This window comes from Chenopodium quinoa, unplaced genomic scaffold (genome assembly GCF_001683475.1).
Source record: "Chenopodium quinoa cultivar QQ74 unplaced genomic scaffold, ASM168347v1, whole genome shotgun sequence".
In the NCBI taxonomy this organism is placed as follows: Eukaryota; Viridiplantae; Streptophyta; class Magnoliopsida; order Caryophyllales; family Amaranthaceae; genus Chenopodium; species Chenopodium quinoa.
The window spans coordinates 278,098-305,119 of NW_018742764.1; the positions used below are offsets into that span (position 1 = coordinate 278,098).

The following is a 27,022-nucleotide window of genomic DNA, read 5'->3' on the forward strand; positions in this document are numbered from 1 at the left end:
TATGATGGGCGGGATTAGAGGGAAAACCCATGCATCATATATAAACCCTTGTGCATACCATGGAGGGAGGTACGAATGAGATTTATGAGTTTTTCTTTAGATCCTTAGGCGGCTCTTTATGTTGTACTATTAAATATATAATTGTTTCCTCTTTATCTAGTCTCCCAAATTGTGAGGAATTCTAATCCTCGATTCAAGCCTCCAACTTCAAAAGGCTCGGGCACGAGGAGAAGATACACTACCGCAGGGCAACGTACATATAAAGGATGAGAAAGTTATGCATACAACACATAAATCTTAAACTCATTATATACCTTATATATCGCGCGAGGCCAGCGTATATGCTTATAACCCCAATTGGAGGTAACAATATAATGTTACTAAATGATTTAATTTTGTGTTATTAGGAGATATAGCCAGGGCCATGATCTCCACCATGGTTTGCGAAAGTAGTGTTAGTTTCCTTTCTCTTCATTTTGTTTTCTCTTATGTGTATTCTTTTGAAGTCTACATTGTTATTGAGCTAGTAACAAAGATTAAGGGCCTGATATGTTTAGCTTAACTTCAGTTCAGTTCCTAATTTTCATCTCTCATAAACAATTTATTTCAGCTCTATTCATTTCAGTTCAGTTTAGCCCCAATTAGTTCAATTTAATTCAGTTCAGTGTAGTTTAGTTGTTTTCAGTAAATCGGAATAGGCCCTAATTGATGCCATTGTACAAAAGCAAGCATAAATTTCTCAGAAGAGTACACTTTGTTTTCTGCAGATGTGCAAATTCAATCCATATGTCCCTTGTAACTTTGTAAGACATTCCTGCAGGTTATTCCTTATATATACTAGTTAATGTAAGATATACCCTCGAGTAAGAGGTTATTACATGTCAAGAGAGGAATACTGAGGATTACTACATTAATAAGTAGCCGTAGTTATTTTAAGTTTCACGCATTAAAAGACCCTTTGTTTTTTTATTTTATTTTATTTATTATTATTATTATTTTTTTTAATAAAATACAGTAGTTGTCTACCATAAATTCTAATATCTTGCAAAGTTTTTGAGTTCATCTGATTATGCATAATTGCTTATGCATGGATGATTCCAATGATAAAAACTGTGAGGATTAGAGGTAATGCTAGTTAGATTTGGCTGTTAAGAATGGATTAAATATGTCCATGTTATTCTCCTATCTTAAATCACTTAATTAATCATGTTCATGTGATTGAATCCACGGTTGTTTGGTCCTCAATGGAAGATGCAGTTTTTTTCCCAAGATGTTGTATTGCTCCATTTGCAACCAGGCATTGCTGATTTAGAAAATCATAAATCTTCAAAGGAATTGGTATCATGCGAAGATGGTGCTACAATTTGAAGAAATTCAACTTCATTGCTTTTGATGAATCAAGCTTGGTTGTTACATTGAGTTTTGTTTTCTCTTTCTAACTTTTTGTTTATTAATTGGAAGTTTGGAACCGGTTAACAATAATGAAATTAGGGCTTTCTAATGTTTAATTTTTCTTACCTTTTTAAAAAAGGTTAACAATAATTAAATGACCTTAGGCAAATGTTGTTTATTTAAACATTTAAACTAACGGTGAGCAAATGGTGTTAAGTCTATTCATGCTCAAAATTTACCTTATCACCCTTCTCTTTTCAAAAATATCACCAAAGTGTCCTTTAAATGGCATTTTTGTTGTCAATCTCATATGCTCTTGCAAATATATAAAAAAGTGACTCAATTTAACGTGAAAGTAATGTGATCTAAATTTCAATTCGCATGAGCAGGATAACTTAATACTCCCTCCGTCCCTAAATTACATTCCTCCTTTCTATTTTGGGTATTTCAAAATTACATTCCACCTTTCTATTTTTAGTAAGTTTTTTTTTTCTAAATATCCCAAATACACTCTCTTTTTCAGTTGTACTTTTAATGTATAATTAATGTATTTACATTCCAATTTTAATGTTTGGTTGGCTAATGTACTTTTTCACCCTTTAATTTTTCAAAATCCTTGTGCCAAATTACAATAAATATGATTGGTTAAAAATTTTCAATTAGGAGCATGTGATTGGTCCTTCTTTTTTGCAAAGGATTGATGACATGTCATGAGTAATCACTCATCTATCTTTGTTTTACTCAAAAACATTATTTAATGTTTTGTACTTCCCATTGCATTATCTAATTATTGTTATTTGTCTTATTCTTTCCTCCTTAATTTCCGTGTAAATTTCCAAAGAAAAATTTAATTTAGGGACGGAGGGAGTGCAAAATATTACTCAAAGTTGAATTAATTTTGACTCAACTCAACTCAACCAATATCAACTCAATCACCCAAATTGATACCTCTACGCCTTAAGTAGGAGGGAGAAAGTAAGCCGATTTTCCGCCAATTACCATATTCTCACAAATCTTCATATTTTTGGCCCATCGGAGCCTTTTCACTTCTATTCCGCTGCACCTCACTCTCTATCACTCCTCCATTGAAGCGTATTCGGAGTGCTCCATTGAAGCGACTTCTAAGCTTTCTCTCCTCCATTGAAGCAGCTTCGTAAGTAAGATATATTCCTTCATATTTTTCAATCATCGATTATCTATTTCACAATGTAGGGTTTATCATTAATTGCCAGTATAGTCAATTTAGGGTTCTTCTAAGGTGGATTATTGAACTATTGTTTATGATTGCTGAACTTATGAATAATTATAACGAGCAATTTTGTTAATACTTTTAAGCAAGAAGAATTTTTGTGTGATTTTTGGAGCCTAATTTGATGATTAAGTTGAATTTGGTTGCAAATATGCTGCAGGATTTTGCTAAAATGGCTCAGGGACGAGCTTATTCGAAAGTTGGAATGGAGGTTCCTTTTATTAACAGTGATTCAATCAAGTGGATTGAGTCGTCTGTCCCCGATAGTCATGCTTCTTCTTCGAGTTCTCGGTCTATTGCTCCGCCTACCAAAGATTGTGCTTCATGTTCTGTTATTGGGAGTCCTCCAACTTACCTCGTTTGGTATTGTCTCTATCCCCTCTTCATTGTGCTCCGAGTTCCCTACAAGTACATTGTAGGGAAGTGTTAATTAACATATTTTTAAACTACCAATTTGATGTGCTAGTATCTATTTTTTACATGTTACGAACATGGATTCTAGTTGGTATGGCAAGTCTTTTTTCATGCTCGTTTTTGCTCCTAGTTTAATAGGTGAAAATCTAGGCATTGTAAAGCATAGTAGTGTACAAACATCTTAAGTTATTGGCATTGTGGTTCACATAACCAAGTGATTGTGTTTCACCATTATCAAGTTATTCATATCTAATACTTCCTCCGTTCTTTTTAAATTGCAATGAAGATTTTACGATTGCCAATGCACATTATGTACAATTGATGCCTTTTGTTATATTTTAGTAAAAAGTATAAAAGCTGATTTTTGAAAGTATACATTAAGACAAAGCAAACAAGATCCCACATTCCACATGAATATATTTTTCCAAATCTATAAATCAAATAAGATGATCAAAGTAGTGTATGTGCATAGTGTAAAATTTGCAATTTAAAAAGACAAAGTATTCTAGTGCAAGTATTATAGGAACATGTGCATAGCTGTGATGAGCAATTACTGAAAGTGAGACTGTCAGAAATTAAGATTTACTAAAATGGCAGCTTTAAATAACATTTTCTTTCAAGTATTCCTTATCTGGTAGAATAAGGGGTTTTAAATTGTGACAACAAAAGCAACATAAGTTTAGAGTTTCAATGCCAGTCTGATGAGGTTTGGAATGATGATGTTAGTTGACTTTACGTGGATGAATGTCATTGAATTTTGCATGGTTCTTAACATGTGCTCACTCTTTTGGTTAGGCGTATTTGTCGAAGATTGCCACATGCTATTGAAATATTAGAGCTTAATGCTGATAAAGACATCCCAAGGGCTGGGTTGCGCATCTTGTTCCCTGAGGCATTGTCTCCATTTGCTTATATTTGCGAGAATGAGGTTCATCACTTTCTTTTTATCTGGTTTTTTGTGTCCAACTGTGTGTTTGTGATAGTATGTACCAAAAAAATGCCAAGAAGTTCTTATATTTGTAAGTTAAATGTTGCTGATGGGGTTTTCAAATGCATGTGAACAGATAAATTCAGCTAATGGCAATGTTTATCTTCTGTATGTGTTATCTGTCTCGGGCATTGCTTACTCTCTCCAACTCAAAAGTGTCTCTGCTTATGCTGCTGCTTTTGTTTTCTCATCCAATGAGATTCTACACTTTGATACAAATTTCTCCCCTGATTGCTCACCCATAACTTCTGCCACTGCTACAACTGGTTGTTTTATTATTGGGAGAGATGATGGTTCAGTCATTTGTTTCAAACTTGGTGTACTTGATGAAAAAGCTCCTGGTAGATGTCCTTTTTTATTCCATGCTATGTTTTGATACAACTTTGTCAAACATAAATCTTCTTTTTTACCCACTCATAATGTGCATGTTTTGATTCCCAGGTTTCATGTATGAGTTGCGTGATGAGGCAGCTTTAAGCCGCTTGTGGGGTTTAATGTCCAGGTTGTCTTTCTGCATATTCTACTCATCTGATTATTATTGAAAGTTGCCCTATCGAACTGACGGAGTACCTAAGAATTACTTTTCAAGCTACCCCCTTAAGCCTAATAGTAAAATCCTTAACGATGATCCAATGATAGTTATATTAGATTTTCCTTCTATGGCTTGTATGGACTGTGAAAAATGGAATTCATGCGGCTTTTCTGAAGTCTGAACGATGTTGCAGAAGCAGATTAGCTGGGTCTGTGAAGGATTTGGTGGTCTCAGATATTCATGGCAGAAAGGTTGTCTTTGTGCTCCATTCTGATGGAAGTCTACAAGTTTGGGATCTTCTCCGTCATAGCAAGCTTTTTAGTCAATCTTTAAGTAGTCCAGGTATGCTATTAAACTTTATAATTTTGTAATCAGTTGAACGCCCCCCCTCCCTCCCTCTCCCCTTCCTAATGGTTCCTCCTTTGAAATTAGGAAGAATAGTGAGTTGTGAAAAAAAAAAAATACTAAATCTGTCATAAATATTAAGTGATGGTTACTTTTGATCTCTGCAACTTGCACATTATGTATGGAATCATTATGGCTGGAGAGTAAAATGTGTCAAAGTTGATATTTTAGCAAAATTTCATAGTGGGTAGAGTAATTTTCTCACAACTTCTGAGGCTTTTGTAGTTTACAAACTTTACATTGTGGTATTTTGCTTTTGATGCTTTTGTAGAACATTAGGAGCAAAATGGCTGATGTGTATGCATTCAATAGCTGAACTTTTATTCTATTTATGTTAATGAAATCTGATAAATTAGTGCCATTGATCTCTTTGGTGTTTAAGATCCTTCTCATGCTAATGTTTTTAAGTATAAATCATAGCACTTTAAACTTTTTCCTCCTCAATTATTTTCCACATTTTACTTTATCTGGCTAAGATTCTAAGTTCGGTCTTTATTGCTTCAAAAAAATTTAGATTTATGCAAAAAAAATTTAGTAGATATGTAGTACATCTCAGTCAGAGATTTATTTGGTACCTTTCTAATTTTTTGTCGTTCGGTTAAGAAAAAACATATGATAGAAGCTCAATTGAAAGCTCAAAAGTCGAACATGTATAGTTATTCTATACTAAAGGGAGTAAGATTTTACGTGAATGCCACCCTCTCTTGACAATGCAAGTAGTACAAGATAATAAGTGGAGCACCCTAAGGGGGTCATATAATATTACAGAATTATGGACAAAAAAAAAAGCTGGTAACCCGTTAATGTTATTTTATTATCTTGCTATCATTAAGGTTCTAAAAGATGACTAGCGTATAGTGAAACATTTTGCTCCAAGTAGATAACAAAATAAGTTGTTATGTACTAAAATTTGTGACACTGTCTTTTCATTTGTGTGTTTGCCACCCCTCTTTGATAGTTCTGCCCCTTTCCTTTCTTTCAAGTGAATACTGTGTCCTTGGCTAATATCTATGATTGATTTGATATTTTGATGTGAAGCCAACAACCTAGAAATTCACAAAGTTGCACACTAGGGTGATCTGCCATGAACAGATAAAGGATTCTTTGTCACGTTGTTGTGCTAAACTTTTGTGTGTAGAAATTTTTTACGTACGGATGTTTTTCTAGGTTACTGATTAATTAACTAGCAATCTCTTGGTAGATTACAAAATATGATGCTCTCTGCTTCCTAGATAATAGACCAGCTTTGACACTGTATCCCCACAAAAGCTATCTTCTTTATGACACAGCTTCCCAACTATAGTTCCACTTCAAATACACTCAAATAGGGTGATCAACAATAATTCTTTGTTACATATTTAATCACTCTGCTTCTAGGTATCCCCTTCTAGTCAAAAATACGTATTCTATTACCAATGAGTAGGTGCTTTATTATCTGGTAGAGATTGCATTTACACAATTTTCCTTTAATCAACCAGCAATGTTACTTTGCTTATATCTTCTTTGAGAGTCGATGTCACAGTTGATATTTTGTTCCACATTTTGCCTAGACCTCTCATACTCGCACCTAAAGTTACATAAGTCAGAGTTATAGGCCTGAAAACCTTCATGTAGGCTGACAAAGAAGTGCAGATAGTTTGATCTTTAAGGCTCTTGACTGGAATATGTGCTGCTATCATGCAAACAATATTTATATTGGCACCTCCTTTTAACATTAGTGTTATTCATAATATCATCTTTAATTGCTTCTGACTACCAGTCCAAAATTCACCACTAAGGCAACACAGTCTTCTTGAAAGGTATCATCCTAATAGACGAAGTGTCAAAGGCTGATGTTCACGTTGAATATCACGGCAAGACTGCAGTAGACATCTAAAAATAATCTTAGGTTAGGTGTAATTTATCATTCTGACAGCTGCCATTAGCTGATCAACACTTACAATATCTGTTTTCTTCTTAGCAGAAAAGCTACATTGTGTAATGTATATTATTCTTTATAGGTGTTAGATTACTCATGTTTTTTTTAAAAGAATTATTTCTATCATGTAGAGAAAACAACACCCCCCCCCCCCCCCCCAAATCTTTTATTTTAGGTGATTATGTTTGTGAGGACTGCAGTAGGTTTTCTGTATTGTTGTGGCATGCTATCATAGTTTGTGGTGTTTACAGGAACTGTTTTCTCTCGGCTATGGGTTGGGCCTGTAGATGTTGATGCAAATGCAATTCCTCTCGCAATCATGTACACACAATCCATGGTATGTGCTTTAGTCATGTCAACTGTCAAGCCATAATATTACCAGTAGATAGTTAATTTCCCCCCCCCCCCCCTTTTTTTTTTTTTTTTTTTTTTTTGAGGGGGATAATGAGTTTTCCTATGTCTTCTATAATTAATGGGTCCCCAGTTTTTATTTTTATTTTATTTTATTATATTATTATTATTATTGTTATTATTATTATTATTATTATTATTATTATTATTATTATTATTATTATTATTATGTTTATTATTATTATGTTTATAATTATTATTATTATTATTATTATTATTATTTTTATTATTATTATTATTATTATTATTATTATTATCATTATCATTATCATTATCATTATCATTATCATTATTCATTTAGTTACTTTCTTATAATATATTGGCATCTCTACTGTGAAGGGAGTGAGCACACAGGGACTTGGTATCTGTAATCTCCATTTTCCCCCTGGAGAAACGTACATTTTGTCCATTGGTTCATCAATACAGTATATCCCTTTGGCTCAGGTAATAAATATCATCTTTTCTTGACTATCAATCCAGTGCTGATCTTTGAGTTTCTTGAAAGTTTTAATATCTTGTGCTGTTCTTGGTCCTCCTTATGTAAAGGGCTGCATTTTCTTAGTGCCTTTCTAATTTGTTGCTTTTTTTTACTTATCCCTTTCCTTTCCCCAAAAGAAAATTCTTGGTATCTTCTGCTATAAGATCTCTTTCTTTTCAGGTTTCTTTTATGAAATGCTCTCTTTGTCTAATGAAAACTTTTCATGTTTAGGGGAAGGTGTTTGATGTAAAATTTTCACTGAGCAAGATATGGGTTCTAATGGAAGATGCACTGCTGCAACATGACTTTGTTTCTCTAAATGTTGATACGTAAGTTGTACTTGAGTATAATTTCTCATTTTATCTGAGAAAACTTGTTCTTTAAATTTCTTTCCTTTATCCTTCATTTCTGATTTCTTATAGCTATTTCTTTGCACATGTATGCTTTATAAGTACAAACTGCCCTATCTTCGCTTTCATGCACAACTTTGAATTATCAAATTAGAGAAGTACCATAAAACAGGGAAATGGCTGAAGCAGTAAAAAAATCTAAGTTTTTTTGTTTGTTTGTTTGTTTGTTTTTTTTTTTTTTCTTTTCCGGGCTTCCTTTCTTGGAACTATTGTGATAGAGTTAGATGAATTTCTTTTAATCTTCTTATTAAAAAAAAAAAAAATTACTAATGACAATTTTTTTGGACTCGAGTATTGCTTCTGATTTATGTTGAAGCAGCATAGAGTAGAACATATAATTAATGGAACACTCAAATTTAAATCTCTTTATAATAGATAGGTGCTCTAATGTAAAATCATAGTTTACATTTGAGAATGTGAGAACAAAGTTAATATGATCACCTATCTGTCAGTGATCAGTGGTAGCTAATTTTTTTTTTACTCAAATTGCTAACGTAAATTAGCTGGCATGCACTTCTTGAACTTTTGTTCATCAATAATGTGAAAACAAAGTAAGACTGATTGCAACATTTATAATTTACCCACTAAATGTAAATCTATCCCTTAGTCATGTATGCAGACATTGAGGTAATGTTGATGCTGAATGTTTTTTCTCCCCTAATCTCACTCTCAAAATTTTATCTTTCTAGTAATTCTAAACTAAGGTGCTATATTTACACTTCATCTGCCTCCTTAGTTAATGTGCAAAACCTTAAAGCGATACATAATTAGTATCGGAAGGAGCATTTATAGTATCTGCAGAATGCACACCCAAAAGCTCCAAAAGGATTGGTAGTAATCTTAAATTAATTATTTTTACTTTAAATGGGGAAATTTTCATGATTTGATGTGTACTGTAGCCCTGAACCTATGTTTTGTTAAGGTTAACTTAGGTGTTCTGGAGGGGTGACAACTACTATGAGATGCGTTATTGTGTTATGGTGTGTATATAGATCTCATGAACATTACATTCTCTTATATGTATATCTTCTGGCAGGGAAAAAGGACAATGTTACTCCCTGCAGGAAGCTTTCATTGCAGAGCAATTGTTCCAGAGTTGTGAGCGTTCTCTAGACGATCTTTACCAAACCACTTGCTCAATCTTTTCATCGTCAAAGGTATTAATAATTTACATTTATCAAGAGTATTAGATTTCATTTTAATTGGAATCTATATAAATTCCAAATAGGACTATTAGTCATAAGTGGATGGGGTAAATGAGTAATTTAAGCTCACATAAGTTAATATTAGGTCAAACGTTATAATATGAAACAAACAGAATTTAAACATGCTAACACATGATGTGGAATAAGATTATGTGAAACCATCAAAGTCGTGTTACGTGAAGAATTTTTTAGTTGCGTTAAGAGTCATGTTTTAATAAGTGTTATCTCACGTTGACATTTTACATTGAAACTATGCTAGCTGGACTCAGGTTGGTATTGATATGTGTGGATTTATGGTCAAAGTTCAGAGTGTTTTTTCTTACAATATATATAATTCTAGGACACCGTTGTAAGTTACAGGTATGTGGGTACTACTTTGTACTTCTAAAGACTGGTTATTTTGTATACGGAGTAAACCATTTTGACATCCTCGTGCCAGATCCCTGAACAAAAAGAAAAATAATAAAAGAATTGTAATTCTCTGCGGAAGACAGCTAGATAATAGCTAGAATCATGAATGCATTTGGTAATGTATATAGTCACACTGTCACAGCAATGCTTGCGAACTATTGGATGTAGTAAAGCAAGTTTGTTTTCACTTTTCAAATTTGAGTTTTTTTTTTATTTTTTATTTTTTTATTTTTTTTTGCTTTACGATTTTCTGTTCACTGATTTCCTTTTGTATTATATGCAGACACAAATCATTGGATTTGTTTCATCTATAATATTACGCAGGCTGCTACATCCAGGAGTGTATAGTAGTTATGTTTTGCGTTTAACATTAGAAGATTATGACAAGCGCTGGACAGATTATGAATTTCAGGCATTGACCATTGATGAATTGAGCAGGGAAATCCTGTTGCTTATTGAACATGAGGTTCGTATACTAACTATATGTCTAATTATTTAATTTCTCAAAAGGAATATTAAGTTGGAGAAAGTATTCACCATTGTCTATCTCATTTAATTTCTGAGGTTGGAGGTGGTCAAATTTGTAGTTTTTCTAATGAATTTTGTTATGTACTAGGCCATCAATGGAAGTTCATTTTCAGCCTTTAAATGCTGGAAAGAATTTTGTTTACGGTACTTTGATCGATGGTGCAAAAGCAATACACCGTTCAATTTGCTTATTGATTCAATAAGTGGAGCTGTTGGATTGATAAGAGAAAACACTGTATCTCTATTTCGTTCCTTAGAGGATATTGAGTTGCTTGTATATGGTTGGTATTCTGCCCTCATTTCCTAGTTAATTTTTCCTGGCATATCTGTTGAATTTATTTGCTGTGCAATTTCTACATTATATAACATTTTTCTTACATTCTTGTATGTACTTTAAATGTTTCTGTTTTGCTAGGCACTTTTGAAGAGCTTGAAGATTTTCCTAAGTTTGGGGTTGATTCGTCTAACTATGGTCTTGAACGTGAGATACTATTTGAAGTGCTTCGCAGCTCTAGGCGTATAGGCCGAAGATTAGGCCCAATCATTTCACCTATTGTTTATGAATCAGTTGTCGGCGAATCAATGTCCTCTTATGAGGACGTAATGACTCGCTTGCTGAATACTGTGAAATGTGGTTATAGCGCATCTGTTGTGGCATCAGTATCAGATCTTGGAGCTGATTTTATTTGGAAAGAGGAACTTTTGGAGCATAAAACTTTGAGGAAATTCACCATGGATACTTTAATATCCATTCACGGTTTGTGCAAGAAAGCTAATGGATGGGTTGGAGTATTGAATGTCATTGAGAGCTATTTGAATCTTCTAGTACCTCGAAAGCCCACAGAAAGTCTGAATTCAGATATGATGTTGAGTGCCAACATATCCATCATGATTCAGGCCACCTCACAAGTTGCTGAAATGATGTTCGAGTCTGCATTGAATGTGCTTTTATTTTTAAGTTATATTTTGGACATCAGTGCCCAGGTAAAATAAGCTATACATATTTATTACTCCAATTGTTCAATCACAAATACCTATATGATCTGATGCATATGAATTTTATTTCATTAATAATTATACTAGTCTTGTAAGAGTTGTAACTCATGAAATTGTTTCATAGGGTTGCTTTATATTGTGCATCCTATGTACTCTTTTGTCCAATATGTTTGCATCATTATAAATGATAGAAAAGTAGGAGATAGAATATAACTCTATCTTGCGACCAAATCTCAATTGCATAATAAGAGGTAGACCTGTATTGGTGCTGCCAAAATTTGAACATGACCTATACTTATAATATTTTCTTTCCGGAGATTGTTAATCTTTTAAGTGCTGTATTGTACCTTTTTATTTATTGATTCTTTGTATATATTTTTTGATCTGTAAAATTAAGGTGTAGGTTTCTGCTTATGAAACGGGATTATCATTGTTCATTTGTTATTGTAGGTAATCTGCGCTGTTTAACTCAGGCTGTTATGAACATAAATTCTTAGTACCATTGCACTTCCATTTGTTTGTAAGATAGATTTGATGTAATTTTGTCTGCAATAATTTAATTTTTTATCATTATTTGAATTTATATTAGCAGAGATGATTTCAGATCACAACATCTTACTTCATTTATAATAGTTGACTTGTTTTGACTTTAGGCTCTATTCACATAAGTTAGTTTGACCTTTTGTGATTTATACTCAAGAAAAAAAATAGTCTCGTGGTTTCTTGTTAGTTACTATTTTTTTCTTGTTGGTAATTGAAGATATAAAAATTTGAATTTTGAAATCATGCATTGGCAAAAGACCGTAAATCTAAGCAATTTAGGTGTAAAAGTCATATGTTGCATTTTTGTTTACCAGTCTGGTTGGAGGTTGTTATTTTTTCAACCAATTTGGCTAACTATCCTCTCATAAAATGATGTTCTACCTGCTTTCCCCTCCTTCCTCTCCCCCACTCCCTTGAGTTATATTTCTCCAAAGAAAGTTAAAAGGTTTGATATTAATACAATGAAATGTTGCAAGCTTGCTACATTGTGCTAAATTCTTAATGTGCAAAACATGATCTTTAGGGTGCTGATTTTCCTTAGTATTTGGGTTATTGGATCAGCCTCTAGCCTTTTGCCAGATCTCTTATTTGATAGACAGAAATTAGTACCAATTGATTGGAAATTCAGCCTATAGCCACTTGTTTGAGAATTAAATGCACAAAACTAATTTCTGTCTTTTAAGGGGTATATGACTATATGTGTTGCAAAGAAATTACTCCTGCTTAATCATTTAAGTTTTAAAAAATGTTAAAAGATTCATCTTCTGAGTTTGAAAGTTTCTTCCTCTTGTTTAGCTTTTAGCTTATGCGAGGAATTTTTTTTTAACAAGAAGCTTCTATTGGCAACTTCTGAAGTATTCTGATAAATCCTGATTCTGCTTCTTTTAGGTTCATATGAAACCTGATGATATTTCTAGAATCCAGCTTGAACTTATTCCTATGATTCATGAAATGATAGCTGAGTGGCTTATCATCCATTTTCTGGCTACTATGCCATCAGAATCTCATTCAGCAGAAGATTTCAGCTCTCAGTTATCCTCATTAAATATAGGTATGGTAATTTTGTATGACTGTGTATCGCTACATCGGCCTTTTAATTTGTAAAATAGTATGCCAAGGTGCGTTTAGTTGATGGTGTGGGTTTGAAAGTACTTGAACAATTAAACCCAAATAATTTATTAGGTTTATACAACTTGTAAATTTGATACCAGTGGGGTCCAGCTATGAAAACCCTTGAGGTATTTGGGGGGGGGGGGACTAGGGGAGATATGCTTCTGTCACACCCCCACCCCTATAATCAAATAAAAAATAAAAGAAGGTTAACTTACAGTCTAGTACCACCCCACCTCCATCCCCATTCCCCACCATTGCCTACAGCATAACCACTGCCCCCTCCCCCTTCAAATTAAAAACCACCAACACAGACATCATAATCCTCTGGCTCTCACTACCATAGCAGCCCTTAAGTTCCTGTGTCTTTCTGTCTCCTGAAAAAATCATCTCTGAAATATGACCGATTCTCTACCAACGACTGCCATGTGGTGACGAAAAGAAACTTGAGGAAAGTCCGCTACATTTAACAACCAAATACGTTTTTAAATATTTCGATGACTAGTGATGTTTGCTTATCTTTTTCTAAAGTTGCAGTGATCTTCCTTCTTAGGCGGAGGAAGGGAATATGTTGTATGTAATAGCTGTGGGGTTAGTGGTATTGAGCTCTTTACAATGAGCATGGTGGATGTCTTGGCTTAGGAAGGGAAAAAGAGGAAGGAGGAGGGTTTGAGACTTTGAGGAAGGCGAGATGTGGTAAGGGGAAAATGGAGGACAGAGGAGCAGGTTTGGGTTTTATTTATTTATGGAGCTCTTCGAAGTTTATCATGGAATGGTAACCAGAAGTGTAAGAATGTTACCTTTTTGAGACTTCCAAATGAATTTGTAGATAAATTGGTCTTGAGGTCTTTTGGAGAGGAATGATTAGATGTTTTAGTAGCATGGAAAATTGGCAAGAGTGGCTCTTACTTTGGTATCGCTTATGGCTTTTGCAACTTCCTGTGAAGGATGAATTTGCTGTTTGGAAATTTAAGGAGATTCAAAGTTGGCTTGTTAAAGCATGGAAGATGGTTATCTGGAAGCCTAATGCAAAAGAAAGAGTTTAATTGTTTAGTGTTTTTAAGGTTGTAGCTTCTTTCTTGTCTACGCTTCAAGTTTAAATTTTGAGAATTTTGTATATCTGTAGTCCGGTATTTCCTTATCAGTGTTTTATATATTTATGCTGTAGATAGATTGCTTTTCTAAAGATTGTTAGTCAAGAGCATGGGCTTTAATTGTCTATAGCTTTCCTTTTTTATAAGTGTGACACCCCCTTGGTGTATTTCCTATATATTGTTGTCAGCTTATTGCTTTATGATCATCATTGTCAATCTTAATGCTTTGGCTCTTATGTGGAAGTAGAGGCATTGCAGCGGATAAAATTAGAAATGCATTGTCTGTTCATATATATGCTGACATGTACGATGTTAACAGATGATGGATATTAAATTATTAAATATATGGTGCTGTCTGAAGAAGATTTGTACAACCATGTATACTTGTTGGGGTTTAGTGGAGGCTTTCGTATACTATTTCATAATATTATTTTTATTTATTCTGGGTCCTTTTGTTTATTTCTTTTCAGATAGTGACAATGGTAAAGGATCATGGATTGCAAAGCTTGGTTCAATTGACTTCACCTTGGCTTTTATTCTGGTATTGGATGGACAGGGTTCATCCGAAGGGTGGAGTTATCAGTCTTTAAGTTGTCTTCCTAATCCAGGAAGCTTCATTAATTTAGTTAAACATTTCAGTGGTTGGCTAGTTTGGGGCATGTCTAGCGAACCTCCTTTATATATTTTTGGGCATTCAACTGAGATTGCTCTTAGCCTACTGAGACATGGCCAGTATAATGCTGTTCAGGTTCATATTTTTTTTTTGTTATTTGTTCATTATAGTCAGGCAGTCTATTTTAATTATTTGGCTAAATCCATTTATTACCTGCATCCTTCTGGTAATAGAATTTGCTTAAGATTGTGGACGCACATCTGAGAAATGAGAAGTTGTCTGGAAGCATTCAAAATAGTGATGGTCAGTGGTGTGTACTTCATCATCTTCGAGGATGCTCACTTCTTGCTCAGGCTCAAAGGGTACCATGTGGACCTTCAAAGGAGAAAAAAGTTAGTGAAGCCATGAGATGCTTCTTTAGGTAAGATATTGTTAAGTATATGAGTTTTACCTGTATTTATCTATATTCATTATTGTTTTTTCCATCAGTTGAGTGGTATTGGGAAGGTTTCATGGATTTATAGTTAAGTGGCTATTCTTATGACTCCTAAAAACTTGCAAAATTTCTTTGAGATTCATTTTTCCCTACCTTAACTTACTATTACGGTATTACCATTCAATCTTCTGTAGAAGGTGAAGTTTTTTGTTGGCTTTTAATAAAAAATAACTTCAAATTGGAAGACTATGGAGTTGCTTGTATGTGTGTATGCCGTGTTGTTATTTGTCTCTATTTGGGGTTCCTAGACAATAATTTTGTTGAAAGTTAGGTGTGTGACTGTGCGCGCGCGCGTGTGTGTTGGAAGGGGGGGGGTAGGGACCTTGTGAGAACCCCTTCTATGTGAGAACCCAATATGTGCGAGAACCCCTCATTTTTCTAAGTTTTTATCTATGTGCTCTAAAGTTTTACTCGTATGTTTAAAATGGTTTACTCAATTATATTATTTAATCGTATGTTCTAAATTGTTACTCATATGTTTTAAAGCTTTACTCATATATTTTAAGCTGTTTACTCAAATGTTTTAAATTTTTAATCATATGTGTTGATACCCTCCCTCTCTCTCTCTTTTTTTTTTTTTTTTTTTTTTTTTTTTTTTTTTTTTTTTTCATATGTTCTAATTTTTTTTACTCATTTGGTCAAATTATTACTTAGGTGTTCTGAATTGTTAACGCAAATGTTCAAAATTGTACTCATATGCCCTAAAAATTTATTCATACATTCTAAAATTTTTACTCATATGAGTGTAAATTTTTAACCACATGTTCTGAATTTTTACTCATATTTTCTAAATTTTCAATCATATGTTTTTGATTTGAAATTATTTAATTTTTTATTCACACGTTCTAAATTTTTACTCACATGTTCTAGTTTTTAACTCACTCTAAATCTGAATCACATGTTCAAAATCTTAAATTAGATCAGCCAATTTACACAAATTCAGATGAGCTAAAAAATATACTAATTTAAATCACTACAAATTTTGAAATCATATCAATTATTAATGTTCAAAAAAGCAAATTCGAAATTAAGAACATCTTCGAAAAAATAATTGCCGGAAAATCCAAAATTAATAACCATAAATTCGAAAAAATACTACTGCTGAATTGTTCATTGATTATCATTGAAGTTTGTTGATCATGTTTGCAAACCTCAAAAACCTTGGTTTTATATTTTGTAATTGAACCTTTTTTATTGAACACAAATTTGAAAGATAGAAGATTATATGAAGAAATTAGTGAGAAGCTAGTAGATCTCTAGTTCTCAACTGAATTTTGAACAAATTTGGGAGAAATTTGTGCTTGTATTGAACCAGAGGAGAGAGAAAGTGGTGATTTTTTTTTTTTATTAATTTTTAATCTGTCAGCATTGAACAAGATGATAGTATATCTGGTGTCCTAATAAAAGGAAAAAGTTTTGCTTTTTTACAATCTTGCCATTAATGGGGTGTATTTGATGTGAGGCGTTGATATTGTTTGATCATATGGCCTAGATTTGTTCTCGTATATATGTAGTGTTCTCACATAGGGATCTATTCTCACCGGATCCCTATATATATAAAAGGCAATGTTTGGCACTTTGAAGGATGAAATATCTGGTAAGACCTCTTTATCCATCGTCTGATAGACATTTGCTGATGTTGCTCTACTTTCAGGGCTTCATCCGGAGAAGGGGCTGCCCAAGCACTGCAGAAATTGTCTGCTGAGGCTGGACTGTCACATTTGGAAATTTGTATGTAACTAAGATTCTTTCCAGCCTTAGTGATGGATCTTTTTTTTTTTTTTTTTTTTTTTTTTTGCTGATCATTAATGCATTTTCTTAAATACAGCCAAATGTGCCTCTGCTGCTGCATGGAAGCTTCGTTATTATCAATGGGTCATGCAGAAATTTGAGCAATATAACATCAGTGATGTTGCTTCTCAGTTTGCTTTGGCCGCCCTTGAGCAGGTAGATGAAGCTGTTGCGGCTGATGATAATACTTCTAAGGTCTCTTTCTCTGATGAATCAGTAACTTCTATTAAGGGGAGGCTCTGGGCAAATGTTTTCAAGTTTGCTTTGGACCTTGATCAATACTATGATGCATATTGTGCACTAGTTTCAAATCCAGATGATGAGAACAGATTTATTTGCTTAAGACGATTCATAATAGTTCTTTATGAACGTGGTGCAACAAAGGTTGGTAGTCTAAATTTTGTTTGCGTCAAGTTGAGTTTTTTAATTTATTTATTTTTATTTTTGTCAAGAATAATTGTTTATCTACATTAAATAGCCCCATTTAAGGGCCAAGGCCCATAATTTTTCCTCGAATAACAGTTTTTTTTTTTTTTTTTTTTTTTATTTTTTATTTTATTCTATCTTGTAGACTGTGAGCTAGTAGCAATTAAAATAGCAGTCAGATCCACATTCATTAATTTGCTTTCGCATTTAAGGCAGACAATTTCCAAGTTAATTATCCTTTGGCATTTATCAGTATCTCTATGCCTATATATAATGTGTGATTCTAGCTTATTATAGAATTTATATTGAGGCCACTTTCATCAAATAGAAAGAAATTTGATGTGTACGTGAACGTTTTTGGCAGATTCTCTGTGACAGCCATCTTCCCTTTATTGGATTAAATGACAAGGCTGAACAGGAGTTAGCTTGGAAGGTATTTTTATACTGCAGAATGTCAGAACTTTGAGAGCTGAAATCTGGTTTATGGCATGTCTTTGACTGTAAATATTATCATTTATGCAGGCAGCATGTTCAGATATTTCAGCAAGGCCAAACCCTTACAAATTATTGTATGCCTTTGAGATGCATCAGCAAAATTGGCGAAAAGCAGCAACATACATATATATGTATTCAGTTCAGTTGAAAAATGAAATAACTCTGAGAAGTCACCAGAATACTAATCTTGCTCTTCAAGAAAGGCTGAACGGAATTTCTGCTGCTATCAATTGCCTTCACCTTGTTCACCCTATGTATGCCTGGATTGACTCTCGGATGGGTGGATGTCATTTGCACAGTGTGTCTCATCCAACTAAAAAGGCTAGAACTATGGAAGAACAATGTAATCATCACATTTGCCCTTCTGATCTATAATTCTTAGCCACTGGCTCACATATTAAAGAATGTCTTTTACTCTTATTAGTCTAATGTTGATCTTGCATTTTGTTTTCTCTCCTAATTTCAATTGTTTTCTAGTTTCTTTGTCTTGTTGATGTTTTTAATGGACCATCTACTCAGTGATGCATAGTTCTGTTCCTTTCCTGTTTCTGGTTTTTAACTTTTCTTATTTTTTTAGTGGAAAGTGAACTAGGACTCTTACATTGGAAAGGTTGGGGTATATTATGAATGTAATTAATTTGACAATTATGGAAGTGTAAGAAAATGGCGATATTTACTTCTTTCACTTTGATATAGCAGGTGGAGTTGATGAATCGGCTCAAAGACAGGAGTTGTATATTAGTATTGAAAAACTTGAAGACGAGTTTGTGGTGACATCTGCAGAATATTTGCTTTCCCTTGCAAATGTTAAATGGACGCATGCAAGTAAGAGCCTTGTTGTTTATCTCTGAAATATGTGTGCTGGTGTGAATATCTGTGCTTGTCTGTATGTCCATGTGTTCTGTTACCTATCTTACCAGGGTGGGGGTAGGTTTATATTCATGCAGTTTCTGATCAAATTATTATTTTTGTAACCTTAGTCTAACTTATTTGTCTCTTTACTTTCATCTATACTTCTGTAGTTTGCTAGGTTGCTGCGAACTTGTGAAGTCTGTTTTCGTAAATCTGAGGTTGAGCAATTTGCTTAGAAGCAGAGAGCTGTGGAAGGGGAATTTTACAATTTTTGGAGTCAGGGGAATTGAGATGTTTGGGAAGAATCTTTTTTGCCAAGGAGATGTGTCACTGGTTTCAGTTTTTTATTTAGTATTATAGGTCTACACTTACTCTTATCTTTTTTTTCTTTTTTTTTTGTGTGTGTGTGTGTGGGGGGGGGGGGGGGGGGGGGGGCTTTATTCCCTAAACCTCAGGTGTGGAAGGAAGTTGGCTGATTATTAAGCCACTTTACTCTGTTCATTTCATGTCTTCTTCTATGATGATTCAAGAAATTGATTCTTTGAAGCTTCTTCATTTTTTTTTGCCTTTAAGCTACTGATTACTGAATGGAACTGATATTAATAAAAAAATTCTAGAGTCGGCAGGTGTATGAGTCAAAATTAACTTTAGCTTGATCCTTGAAGATATCTTAAAGGTGGCTTATACTGTGATTGTTAAGGAGGGACAAATATTACAATTGTCACATGAATTTTTTATCAGCAAATGTTGACCTATGTTTTAGTCATATGACACATAATGCTCTTTGGTAACACCTGGTCAGTTACCCCGAGTCTTTATCTCTTTTACAGAGGGACTACTCTTGGATTTTAACAGTGCTAATTGATAATTTTGATGGCGTATCATTTCTTGCAAATAAAATTTCAAATTTTGTTCTATTTGTGTCTTTCTTGTGTCCGTGTTATCCTTTCATTTCGTTGCAAATTTAATGTGCTTTCTTTGATTTTTTTTTATTTTTTAATTTTTAAAATAATTACAATATAAATTTTTTATCTAGGAAATGAAAAGTATCCATCAGATCTCACGGACCTTTTAGTTGAGTCAAATTTGTATGATATGGCATTCACAGTAGTGACACGGTTTTGGAAGGATTCTGGATTGAAGAGGTATATCTCCTCCGATTCTCTCAAATATTGTTTGGGCTTTTTTAGTGGGGCTGTTCTTTTTGATTAGGTCTTTATGCTTTCTTTTGCACTGGTTCAGGGAACTTGAAAGAGTGTTCTCTGCTATGGCCCTGAAATGCTGTCCAAATAAAGCCAGTTCTCCAATGGTTGGGTAAGATGTCTCTCATGTTTGCACCATTAACCTTTTTTTTACAAAAAAAAAGAACTTCAAAACAAGATCTGTTACCCCGTACATTTTTGTTCGTTCCAAGTCTTCTCGCTTTATTTGTTACTATTTTGTATAATTATACTTTACTCTTGTATGTAGATCACCTGGGCTGTTGTTAACATATACAAAGGATGAATTGGTGATGGAAGAACTATTTAATGTGGGCTCTCAATCGGTCCTAACAAAGAGAAATCAGTGGGAAGCGCTTGAGCAGTATCTTGTGAGTATTTTCTCTTCATTTGATGTAACGAGACAATTGGCATTCCTTTGAAGACATTAAAGTTGATATCTCTGTTTGTGTAAGTTGAATTATGGCGGTGATCAAATATTAGGGAAAAGCAGCCTAATTATTAAGTATTTGCCAGAGTTTGAATTTTTATTGTAAATAAGTTCTTGATTCATCTAACACGGTAACACCTTTTCACTCCTTATACATGAATGAAGAAGTACATGCAAGTGAGAGTGATTTTTTTTTTTTTTGGCTAAACGTAGTAGAAACACAGCTCTAGCATGGTTAACATCCTGCAGGGAGATGTATATTGGTGGAAATTTCAAACTTTGCTTCACCTGGAACAAGGACAGAATTGTTAGCTATATAGTTTTAGGCGCAAGGAACAATGAGCTGCGAGAGCTTTCGCCTTAGCTCTGCGAGGCTCAAAGACTTACAAAAGGCATTTGCCTATTTGCTTTTTTCTAGGATGCTTATTGCACCTTATTTTGTAAAGCTTCATGAGACTTTGTGATGGACATTCTAGAGAGAAATCCCATATCTCCCAATTGAACTTGAAGAACCCTGGCTATTGATCACATGGTCTTTTCATCTTTTCTCAGAATTCCATTATTTAGACTTATTCAATACATTTTTTCTTCTATACAAATATAGTTTGCCTTACCTACCAAAGGCGCGCACCTTGTGCTATGCACCTAGTGACCTAGGCTCCAAAGACTTTTGCGCCTTGGTGCGCCTTGTGCCCTTTAAAACTAAGGTTAGCTATTGGATGCTTCTCATGTGTATGATGTATGCGATAGCTATGAGTTATATGTGTAACTTTTGTTTTGACTTTGTCTATTCTGTGAATGAAGGCCCTGTTTTTAATGAAGATATAGCCGTCAATGGGCTAATAAGATTTTGATTTTTTTGTTGGGGCTAGATTTTTTTCCCAGCAAATAATAGAGGTAAAGATACCAAGGGAAAATAACTAAAATTCACAGTACATGAGTATGCCAATTGAGTAATTTTAGTCAGATGACTATATTGCCAACTAGAGTTTTTATTCCCTTGCAAAATGTTGTTAACTTGTTAATACTCAACTTTTCTGCGTTATGCATAAGTCAATAACGCAGCACTTCTCCTGTCACTCTGTGTTGATTATTGCTTCCTGGTAATTATCAATCAATGTCCTGCATGGTGGTTAAGTTTAAGTAGATGATAATCAGAAATGCTAATTAGTATACTTCAAATCCAACCTCTCTAGTATACTGTATGACCTTTGTTCGTAATGATGGTAAGAGTAGCAACATAAACCAGTGAGAGTGAAAAAGAGTGTAGAAAGCAGGGCATTTGTAAGTAAAAACAGGAGAGAGGGTTTGTTACTAGTTTTAGATAAGAATAAGCTATAAAGGGAGCATTGTAAATGGGATTAGAGTACGAAAAAAGAAAGAGCGTAACCAATTAACTATTTAAAAAGAACATACTAGAGTAGAAAACGTAACAAACAAACAAGATCGGAGGTAGTAACTACATACATTTAAACGGTTGCAGCTGTAGATTAAACAATTGGTTCAGGTAACGATAAAATACTCCTTAATTGGGTTTGATGTGGTCGATCAATGTATAGTACGATAAGTGATTGTAGATACTCTTTTGTTTTGCACTTAAAATCATACTTATTTTTTGTATGAAAAAATATTGGTGTATGTTGTTATTATACACTAGGATATCTCTAAATTATTATCATACTTCTTACATTCTTCTCACATTCAGTTAAGTATTTGGGACAAAACCTTAGCTTATGGAAATAGTGACGCTTACTTCTTTCTTGCTCAGAAAGCCTTACAATATCACTTACAATACATTTCTTATTCTTCTTTTTTGGTGGGGTTTTACAGGAGAAATACAAAGAATTTCATGGAAGACTACCTGTAGTAGTTGCAGAAACTATCCTCTGCTCTGATTCTCAGATTGAACTGCCTCTTTGGTTAGTTAACATGTTCAAGGTAATCTTACAGGCCACTGAATACACTATACAGTTTGACTTTTAGACTTTTGATAAGTTATAATCTGAAAGTCTTATATTTCTTTCATCATTTGATTAATTTTTCATTAGAAGTTTGGCTATGCACTTTTTCTACATCCACTCCCCTACCTTCAGGGAGCAGGAAAATAGTTAACTGCTGGTCCTTTATATTACCCTATATGTCTTGCTATACCACTGAATCATTAAGAGGATGCTTTATATTGCTTATAAGCTAAAGTTTTCTGGATTCTAGTCTTCCTCCTCCCACCACCACCAACCAATACCCGGGGTTATCCTTTCCCTGTCTCTTGATGTAAAGAGGATCTCTTCTTAAACAATTCTTCCCTTGTCTTTTGAGGGAAATGGGGACTGGAAAATTACCTATATGCAGAGTTTTCTTTCAAGCTGACAAAATCAGCTACAGAGAAATATTGAGGGCCAGTACAAGCTGCTAAATTATATTAAAAATGTTGATTCTGAATATGAAAAGATTTGGTGGGTGTTTCCCCATGTTATGTCGAGATGTAAGTCAAGTTGCTGGTTATGAAGAGATGAGCTTCTAAATTCCAAGTGGAAGATAGTACCCTGATGTGTAATTATCATTGAATTCATGCAGGGTGCACGTAGAGAAAGTAGGGGCATGACTGGCCAAGAATCAAATCCTGCAACTCTTTTCAGGTTATATGTTGATTATGGACGATATCCGGAGGCCATAGAACTTTTGATTGAATACATAGAGGCCTATGCTTCAGTGGTAGGTTTTCTTCTTCTTAGGCATTATGTTTACGTACTTAGATTTAGATCCTGATTGCATTTGAAGTTTTTGTGTCATCATGTGCTTTCTATGCGTCTATTCAGTTGTCTATTTCCAAACATTTATACTTCCTCCGTTCTTTTATTATTGCACCACTTGCCATTTTAGGAAGTTTCACAAATATTGCACCATTTCCTCTTTAGGAAAAAAAAATATTTGTGTTCACACTACAAATACCCAACATACCCTTGCTTTTTCACACTTTTTAATTTATCAATGTCACATGGGCAATTTTGTATTTTTACCTTTCTCTCTCTTACTTTTTTCCACTACCAAAATATTTGTACCCAACCCCTATGGTGCAATAATAAAAAAACGGAGGAAGTATTATTGTGTTGTTCTTACCTAAAGAAAAACAGACATGGGATATTGTTAGATCCGTCTCAGTTTATGCTTTCATTATACACAATTTTTATAATTTTTACATATTAGTTATGAAAGACACGTGCGATTGAAATAATGCATTGCCAAATGTGAAATGTGAAGTGTTGTAAATAAAAAGAAACAGAAGAAGTATATCTATAAGAGGAGAGCTTAACTTGAAGCTCAATCTGATTCAACTTGCTAGTTGACCAATTTCTGTTTTATAAGTTTTTGTCAATGAAATTATCAATGCTATTTAGTTAGCTTGTTGAGTCGGTCTGATGACAATACCCGAGTAACATAGGTGATAGCATATGGTATTATTTTATTTTTAAATTCTAAAACCAACGTTAAACTGCAAATTTCTAAATTATGTGCACATTAGGAAAGAAACATGTTTTGCATTGGCATAGTAGCTAATTGTATTCATTTAGATAAATAGTAATGGAAATAAACTCTCTGATAGGAAGTTTGACTGAGCATTTGAGTATTTGGCCTTCCCTTTCCCTAAGCAGGATTTCAGTTGGGACATTAGGTTGATTTTGATTGATTACTTTTCTATTATCCATTTAAAGTATTTCGTAAATATAGGGATACACATGACGGACATGACCGTCTTCTGAGATACTTCTCATCATCACAACTAAAATTTGTGAAATTTAGTGATAATAAGTGTTTTGTGGTGGAATCCAACATTTACCATGAAGTTTAGCTTAAATATATAGTTGATCACTTAGTTTTATCTAAGTAATGCATTGTCAAAGGTACATAGTCAAAATAGGAAGAATATATAGGATCTTAGGGAGTACTATATACGTCCTGTTTGAAAACAATTGCATTTTGTCAAAGAGTTTTTCGAAGCTGAATATTACTGGTTACTGGCCTTATTGCTTTATAATTGCGTTGACTAAATTATAAGCTTCAGGCATGATAATCCATTGTTGCATTTTTTCTAGATAATATAAACATATCCTAACTGCTTGGTGTGTGGTGTGAGCAATCTGGTACCTACAGTGGCATAACAATGCTTCCATGAGAATTAAAATGAGGCTATTAGGGGTATTGGTGTTGGTGATAGGAAAGATGGTGCCTGACTGAGATAGTTAAGTGTTGGGGTTGGATTATTTATACAGAATGTGACACATGTGATTGTGAATGGCATATGCCGTATGGTATTTGATTTAACTTTGATCAAAGGGGCAAACTTCAGGGATCGTAAGGAGTCACCAATTAGCTATGAAAACTTATGAACTGTTAATGGTTCTAATGAATAAGTGACATACCAAAGGCAACTACGAATAAGGGACAATGGTCTATTCAGATTACACCACTTACATCCTGTAAATGGGATATGGGATTGTTGACTCATCTATAGGAATGACAATGGGTAAGGGTCTAGTAATGGCTGTAATGCTTGGACCAAACTCGGAATTTTTAGGACAAGGCAATGGAGTGTAAAGGTCTTGGCTTTTGCTATTAGATTAAGTAAATAGGAGTCTGTGTGTCATTTTCTTGCTTTGCCTTCTTAATTAATGTTCGGGTTTGGGATTAATGGTGGGGTCCGAGGGGATACAGTAGGGTGATTCTCTCTCTTACTGTGGTGCTTGTAAAATAATAAAATGCTCTATTGTAATATTTTTATTGGATAGAGAATTATATTAATCATAGTCCAAACTTATTTTAGTAATTGGTAAATTCACGTATTTTAAATAACCATTGAGTCTGGTTAAAATGTCTGGTGTTATGTGTAATGTTTTGCTTGCAAGGGCTTGAATATCAAATTAGAATGTCGAACAAATACTCCATTTTTATGCAGCTTATGCCAACTACTTACAATCTTTGAGCCTCTGATAGATGATATTTCATGCCCTTCTTTGTGCTACTTTGACTAGTTCATAGATTTCCCTCCATTTCTGCTCATATTCCCTAACATCTGGTCTGTTGTATATACTTAAAGGTTTATACTCATACTGAAGAATTCTATTTTTCTGCAGCGACCAGCTGGCTTAGTATATAGGAAAAGACCCTTGGCAACTTGGTTCCCTTACACAGCAATTGAACGCCTGTGGTGTCACCTTGAAGAGTCAATACGTGTAGGTCACATGACTGATCAGTGTGAAAAATTAAAAGTTCTTTTGCATGGAGCCTTACGGAGCCATCTCATACTGGTATGCTTATTATATCATTCCTACTGATTTTACTGGTCTAGTTGCTTTTCTAGTGTGTATTAATATTTTTTTTTGCTGTGTTTGTTTAGTTGAAAACCGACTCGGAGGATGCTATTTCTTCTGTTCTTTGAGAATTATCATTTGCATTTGACTTGATATGGCATATAACATCATGTCCAGAGTCGGGCATCATTTAACATTTATTTCGATGAGAAAAGGTGCCGTTTTTGGTCGCAGAAGCTGCTTCCACATTCTGCCTTTCTGTATTAATTAATGATTATGGATTGAGTTCAATGAAACCTGTACATGTTAAGAAACCAGCACTCTGCAGCATATACATCATCAATGTAAAATCTGGCCAATCATAAGGAGCTGAGCATAAAAGAAGCAATAGCAAGCCCCCTGTAATCTTGGAGAAAGTTTGTTCCTTAAGCCTGAGTACGGAAAGACTCGTGGACGTAGCCTGATTGCAAGCTACGACCTAGCCTGATTGCAAGCATGGTATGCATCCTGTGTCTTGGCAGTCAGTAGAAGCATGGCTTAGCAGCTGGATTGCCTGGAGAAATTAGCTGTGTAAATGCAATTAGCATATAGCAACTGCCAGCTGACCTCTGCTGAGATTTTTTATCTTTTTTTTTTTTTTTTTTTTTTTTTTTTTTCACATCCCGGCTCAAATGTATATTCTATTAGTAGATATCAGAAGGTATATGTTAATGTTAATTATTCCCCCCGGTTAGAAGTGCATTTCTACTAATTAACATTCATCGATAGCCAGCTAAAGAATGTGCTTTTGCTGATTGTTTCTGCCTATGCTTGCCTTTTGTTTCCATTGATCAATAATAGGTGTAGACATGAAAAGCTGTTAAATAGAGGCAGAGGGTCAATATATACCTACACATAACAATCAGATTGGTTCAATAGTGTCAATTGGGCAAAAAAGAAAGGGCACATTATTTGTACAGGAAATAGGGTGGAATAAGTTGTTATATGGTAGAATTTCAGCCTCATTCGCTAAGAAACCTACATTTAACGGTAACATGGATTTGTTCACGATTGTCCGTTTTAAATACGGTCTCCGGTCCAATTTAGTTACGACTTTAGGGGTGATTGCGGAGGCCGAGGCAAAATTTCCTAATCATGTTTATTGAAAGATAAGGGAATACACTTAAGAATTAATCAAGTAATTAAAAAAAAACACTAACAAATTCAACCCAATTTTACAAAAGAAATCCACCACCATCGACACCACCTAGCTGTACAGAAACCACCCACCAGGCCACCACCACCGCCTACCACCGAACCCAGCCACCTA

General features: G+C 34.1%; 1 protein-coding gene across 4 annotated transcripts; it reads left to right on the top strand.

Annotated features, from left to right (window-relative positions):
- The first annotated feature begins 2,354 nt into the window (after window positions 1–2,354).
- LOC110724458 (nuclear pore complex protein NUP160-like) lies at window positions 2,355–26,518 on the top strand. Of its 4 annotated transcripts, none has more exons than XM_021903874.1 (28): window positions 2,355–2,549; window positions 2,802–3,004; window positions 3,851–3,983; window positions 4,120–4,384; window positions 4,485–4,545; window positions 4,769–4,917; window positions 7,150–7,235; window positions 7,649–7,753; window positions 8,019–8,116; window positions 9,234–9,354; window positions 10,097–10,279; window positions 10,430–10,622; window positions 10,757–11,325; window positions 12,769–12,931; window positions 14,555–14,832; window positions 14,931–15,118; window positions 16,848–16,924; window positions 17,022–17,368; window positions 17,775–17,843; window positions 17,933–18,248; window positions 18,602–18,730; window positions 19,794–19,902; window positions 20,000–20,071; window positions 20,228–20,348; window positions 22,238–22,345; window positions 22,982–23,119; window positions 25,537–25,710; window positions 25,800–26,518. In XM_021903874.1, the coding sequence occupies exons 2-28, from the start codon at window positions 2,814–2,816 to the stop codon at window positions 25,839–25,841; spliced, it is 4,485 nt and encodes a 1,494-aa protein (XP_021759566.1). In that variant the 5' UTR covers window positions 2,355–2,549; window positions 2,802–2,813; the 3' UTR covers window positions 25,842–26,518. The 4 variants fall into 4 exon arrangements, with proteins under 4 accessions (XP_021759566.1, XP_021759568.1, XP_021759570.1 ...); XM_021903876.1 differs by having other exon boundaries at window positions 18,605–18,730; XM_021903878.1 differs by having other exon boundaries at window positions 4,775–4,917.
- The last annotated feature ends 504 nt before the right edge of the window (window positions 26,519–27,022 follow it).

Bases quoted from the DNA above. Each gene is read 5' to 3' on its own strand.
- LOC110724458 (XM_021903874.1), top strand. From the start codon at position 2,814: ATGGCTCAGGGACGAGCTTATTCGAAAGTTGGAATGGAGGTTCCTTTT. The intron at 15,119-16,847 runs GTAAGATATTGT...CTCTACTTTCAG, and splicing joins GCCATGAGATGCTTCTTTAG to GGCTTCATCCGGAGAAGGGG. The intron at 17,369-17,774 runs GTTGGTAGTCTA...CGTTTTTGGCAG, and splicing joins ATGAACGTGGTGCAACAAAG to ATTCTCTGTGACAGCCATCT.